Consider the following 6,311-nt stretch of genomic DNA (forward strand, 5'->3'; position numbering starts at 1 on the left):
TGCGCACAAGGGAGGATATAAGGTTCAAGCATTTTATATGCCCACCCTGTGCCTTAGACAAGTCTAAGCGAAGCAGGCAAAAGAGAAAACAAAAGAAGCAGTGGAACTCTGATTCCGATTAGGATTATCTCGACGTTGTATTATTTTTACTTTCAAACGCGAGCTATCAGTTGCTAGTTGTAATTTCCTTTACTTCAATGTTATTTTCCTTTCATTTATCTCAATTAATTTTTACTTTCAAAATTTAGACATTTATGGCTTTAATTCACAACAAATGAAATTTTTATCTTTTGATTTTCTTATTTCATTTTGTATATATGTATTATTTATTTTTATAGGAAAGATATAATTACATAAGCAATTAAAATGGATATAACTATTTTTAAATTTAAACATAAATGAACTAAAAAAAATGGAATAAGAAAATATTATTATTTGAAAATTAATATTGAAATTTGTGAAGTATTTATGTTCATAAAAAATAAAAAGATACGAGCAAGGATAATTAATCAAACTGGAAAGTGATCACTTAAAATAAATGAATTTTGTTTACTTAAAATTAATCAACCATGTCAAATGAATTTTAGTTTATAATTTATTGGTTTACAAAGAAAAAAAACAGAAAAAATAAATGAACGTTTAGAAAATATATTATCAATTTAAAATGAACGTTTAGAAAATATATTATCAATTTAAAATGTAAACTAAAAATTTCGAGATATAAATAAATTATGAAACTATATAAATAGAATGAGAATTTGAAAATAAAATAAAATAACTCGTGTAAAGAAATAAATAAATAGATTTTTCCTTAGCCAAATAAATATACAAATTTTTCGCACGAATAATTTTTATATATAAGTTACAAATTTTATTTATTTATATACACTATTTGATATTGAACTATTAATATTTTAAAAGTCGAATTATAAACACATAATAATATTTGTACAACACCGTAAAAAAAAAAAAAAAAATCCGGACCGGACCGCCCTGCCTCCGTGGGTACAACGGGCACGGATATAAAACGGACAGGGCAGGGTTTTTAAAAAAAATACCTGTGATACCCGTGCCCTTGCCTATCCGTCTACCCGTAATGTCCGTGCCCTTGCCTATCCGTGTCCGTAACCGGTTTTGCCCGGCCCATGCCCGTTAGCAATACACTAGCCGACATGCCTTTTGAGGGTACACGGGAGCTGAAGTCCAAAACGGATCACACCCACTTCTACGTGGCACTTAGCAGCATAACACGTGTCATCGAACCTAAAGATCCCGCCGCATGTGCCCCTCTTAATAATTCTTTAAAAGCATCATTATACCGCGAGTTGAGAAGAGAAACACTGCAAAAAGAAAAGAAGAAATTTATCAGAAATCAGAGAGAAATGGGATCTGCTACATTTGTGGAAGTATTGTTAGCCATAATTTTGCCTCCAGTTGGTGTTTTTCTTCGTTATGGATGTGCTGTGAGTTAATTAGTTTAAATTTCGATTTTCAATTTACAGAAACAAAAATTGTCTTATTTAGTATTAGATCAATAAACATGAGCAACTAATTTTATTTTCCTTTTTCGTATTTTCTTTTTGCGACATGCAGGTGGAGTTCTGGATATGTCTACTGTTGACTATTCTAGGCTATATTCCAGGAATTATTTATGCCCTTTATATTCTGGTGTAGTGTCTCTCTTGATGTATCTTGCTAATAAATGGTAGAGGTCATGAGTTTTGAGCTTGTGATGTAATTAGTTGTGTGTTGGGTGATATTTATGTGTTATTTACGTTGTTTATAAATGTACATTGTGTAAATCGATCAGCTAGTGTGTGAAAACAAGGTTTTTGGTTCCCTATTGAACTCGGTAGTTCTTGCTTTTTTCTCGTTCCTATTACTCTTTTACATTTCGTTTTCACTGTTCAATCCGTGCTTCATCGCAATAACATGATGCTTGAACTCTTGGTTCGGTCATATTCATTGAATTATGGGATTGTTTTTGTTTTCAAGGGTAAATTTATAGTTTGTTTTACGATTGCATATTTTATAGTTAAAAACTTGGAATGTACCTGTCGGTTCTGACAAGGATGCATAATTTAAGAAAAATATTGGGGAATGGAGTATTCGTTGTTTTAGTTCCAGAACATGCATAATTTATAATTGGAAGCTTATGAGTAGGCGCTCAAGTAGCTGTACGACCTGTACTTTTTAAGTGCCATAATTATTTGAGAGGATTGTAAAAATTGAAATGCTGAATTTTTTTTTTTAAATCTTTATGTTTATGCACAGAAATATGTATATCTCTATACTGAAGTATTTATACTTATGCACTGAAGTATTTATATTTATGAGGTGAATAATTTTTACGTAAATAATTTTTTATTATCAAATCTCTCAAAATGTACTTGCACTATAAAAATCTGTGAGGACCATTCAAACTATATGAGTAAGGGTGTCATGCACGTTTTTACGTTTTTAGAAGTTTTTTTAAGTTACGCATGAAAATATTAATATTTTATGTTACAAGCAGTGGCTGAGCCACAATGCTGCAGGGGTAGGCAGCTGCCTACCCCTGGAAAAAAAATTTCTTCTGGACGAGGTTCTTTAATGGATTTTGTCTATCCCTGGATTTGATTCTGCCTACCCCTGAATTCAATTCGGAGTAGCAATTGTCAGTTCATACTTCAGAGATGGATGTGTGAGTCGTTTAATCTAATTAAGGAAGAAAGATAGTTTTAAATCTTTGTTCAATTCGGAGTATCGATTCTCCTCCGCCTAATTAATACCAATTATTTTAAAAATTACAAGTAATTGTTTTAGTAATTTTGACATCAATTAGTAATTTAGAAATTACAACCGACTCGATAGACAGAGATGCAATTTGGTAGGCGGGTGGAGGCGAGAAGAGAATTTTGGAGGCGATTCGAATCCGAACCCGATTTCCGCTTACTCCTGACTCAAATCTTGGCTATGCCACTGGTTACAAGTATTAATATCTTATGTTCCAAGTATTTATACTTATGAGGGTTGATACGGAGATGAGTGCGAGGACTGAAAAAGAAAATCATATAATTAATAAGAACTATAGTTAGGGGTGTACAACGGGCGGGTCGATGATATTTTATTAAAATTTGAATCCAACCCGATTACACCGGGTTAAACAAATTCTTTACTTGACCCACCCATAACCCAACCCAACCCATCTATTTTTTTATATACGGGTTATTACGGGTTATACGGGATAGACGGGTTAAACAAGTTATAATTTTGATTGAAAATTTTAATAAAATATCATCGACCCACCCATTGTACACCCCTACAAATAGTTTGTTATTATTTTTGTTATTTTTGAACTAATTGTTTGTTATTATTTTTAAAAATGATAAAATATTTTTTTATCTAATAATTATATTGTAGCTTGGACATATACTGCAACATTAAATCTTGGTTTTCAATATTTTTTAGACATCTAGAACACCTGGCTTTCTTAAAATCTATCTCTGAACGCACCAATATATAAATACCCAACAAAAAATAAGGATGGAAATGTATGCCTAATGATTGCCACATAGTGTATGCAACAAAGGATTTGAATAACATGATTATAGTGATGTTGGTGAAGTCAAGTCCACGCCAGTTATAGAAGTTCGGCTCATTTATTAATTTTACTCCTGCTCACACCTCTTTCTTTAAAGTTCAGTCTAATTTTGAACAGTAAAGTTCCGGCCTATTATAAAGAATCTGGTCCGTTTCTTTGGAATGAAGTTAAAGGTTTATATCGTGGTCCCACCATTCAGATCTTTCTTCCCCATTTTTGCATCCCCTTTCGTTTTATTTCCGAACCAGTGACAAAAACTCAATCAAATTTTCATAGAATCTGACGATTTTACCAAATGGTGAGGCCTAGTCAGTCAGGGTTAGGTTTGAGGCCGGATCCGGGTATAAATGGGTTATTAAGAGCAAACTCATGATCCAATCCAGAGTAACGGGTTTGTCAAAATCCAACCCGTACCCGACCCATTAACATCTCAACTCGGTAAAATACGGGTCAAGTCGGACGGGTCAGACAGATTGGATGGGTTGACAGTATTTTTGTACACCCCTAACTATAGTACAACTTTTCTCTATTGTTATTGCAGGTACGATGCGACTACTGGAGTGGAGGTGGATTGAAATAATTATTCGTTATAATTACTTTAAAAGCGTCACAGAGACTTTGAAAAACGATAGCTGAATAAAACCTGTTGGACTGGATACATTTTACTGAGAAACTTACCCAAAAAATTTGAAACATTTTACTGAAAAAAAAACTTAAAACTTAAATTCCAACAATCGGAGAAGGATCATAACTGAATAAAACCCGTTGGACTGGATCCAGCCAGTACCTCTCTCTTCCCTCTGCCTAGAACTAGGGGTGCAAACGGATCAGATACGGATCAGATAGTGGTAAAATCATATCCGTATTCATTTTTATTTTTCGGATACGGATACGGATCGGATATTAGACGGATACGTACGAGTACGGATTGGATATCGGATATCCGTAAATTTATATATAAATATTTTCATAATATATATTAAATTATATAATATATATCTATTCAGATATGAATAATTAAAATTCAAAATCATATCCGTATTTGTATTTATATCCGCACAGATATTCGGATATCGGACATTCATATCTAATATTCTGATATTGATCCAAATACAGTCGGATATTATCCGGTCCGTTTGCACCCCTACCTAGAACACCTACTTCTTTTTCCTTTGTCGTTTGAACAAACCATTTATTTCTGCCCAATTCTTTGGTGTCGTGTTTACCGGACGCTTGTAAAATTAGACCGAATCAAATGACACTAAAGAAATCCAGTCATCCCCGCTAACGGAAAAAGGAGAATGATGTTTCTGAGCTTTACAGTTAAACAAACAAAAGGAGAATTTTTTTTTTTTTTTTTTTTTTTTTTTTAACTTGAACAAAAGGAGAATTTCTCGTAAGAAATGTTATACCCCCAGGAAAGCTTATAGCGCTTGTGCCGCAGAAAGTGTATAGAAACAAGTGGAATGGGACACTCGCAACAGAAGATAAGATCAAACGAGGATCAAAGGGCAGGAGCAGGAGCCGCAGGACACAGAGTAAAACCAGTGTTGTATAACGGTATGTATTCGTCGATCAGACAATACTGTCAATTAGTACGGTTAATTAATTGGAAACTTACGTACAATTTTATATTTTTATTAAAGTTATTGCATATATTCGTAATTTATTAAAAATAATTAATTTAACTAATTAAATTTATTTTGACTTAATTTTTTGTTAATTAATAAATTTCATGAATTATTATTTAGAAAAGATTAGATAAGATAAGACAAAACATCTAATTGATTAATTGGAAAATCAACCAACTTTACATACTAAATGATTCGATATATAACAAATAATGTTTTAATAAATAACTGACTAAAATATCTACGGATCTTATAATAAAAAATAAAAAAACTAAATGGGATAATTGACAAATTAATCAAAAAAAATTCGGAAACACACCTTTGTCGAGTCTATTCGTGACAGTTTTGTCACCTCCACCAACTAACCAGTCGATTAAGGTTGTTTAGTTCTTTTTGTTACAATACTAGCGGCCATTTTTATTAATATCCAAAAAATAAAACTTAATTTTAAAAATAACCATCAGTTCTGTTTTTTTTTCAAAAATGACCCAACCGCCAGGCCCACGGGCGGCCCAGGATACTTGCAAACCGCCAGAACTATGGGCGGTCTCCCTAGGGACCAAACCCCCCCCCCCCCCCCCCCACGGGCGGTCTGGTCTTTTTTTTTTTTTTTTTAAAGAGATCTGAGTATTTTGATTTAAATAATTTTGTAGAAAATGTTTTTTTTTTTTAGAATGTATGCCAAAAAAATAAGACTGGGATTTTTTTTCACGAGGATAAAAAAGTTTTATGAATTGTATGCTATTGTAGTGTTTTATGTTTGAATTGTAACGGTTTGTATAATTGCTATGTTTGAACTGGTTGTTGTTGTATGAATTTTATGTTGTTTTATTTTATGGACTGTATCTGAATTTTATGTATTATTAAAGTTCATCAATACAATCAAAAACGATATTAAAGTTCATAACTTAGTTCAAACCAAATCAATCAGTTCACATAAGCAAAACAACATAATTTTTGTAACTAATAAGTTGTTTTTGTTCGAATAGAAATGATGAAATGTAAAGTGCAAACAACATAATGCCAACATGAATGCCAAAGTCGAAATACTACAGTCAGAGTCAGAACTCTATCACAATAAAAAAACTCTGCAATCA

General features: G+C 32.3%; 1 protein-coding gene across 1 annotated transcript; it reads left to right on the forward strand.

Moving 5' to 3' along the window:
- The first annotated feature begins 1,301 nt into the window (after nt 1-1,301).
- On the forward strand, nt 1,302-1,788 carry LOC144556083 (low temperature-induced protein lt101.2). The gene is made up of 2 exons (XM_078304580.1): nt 1,302-1,463; nt 1,594-1,788. The coding sequence occupies exons 1-2, from the start codon at nt 1,383-1,385 to the stop codon at nt 1,672-1,674; spliced, it is 162 nt and encodes a 53-aa protein (XP_078160706.1). The 5' UTR covers nt 1,302-1,382; the 3' UTR covers nt 1,675-1,788.
- Nucleotides 1,789-6,311: the final 4,523 nt, after the last annotated feature.

The sequence above is a fragment of the Carex rostrata genome, chromosome 6 (genome assembly GCF_964058835.1).
Source record: "Carex rostrata chromosome 6, lpCarRost1.2, whole genome shotgun sequence".
Classification (NCBI taxonomy): Eukaryota; Viridiplantae; Streptophyta; class Magnoliopsida; order Poales; family Cyperaceae; genus Carex; species Carex rostrata.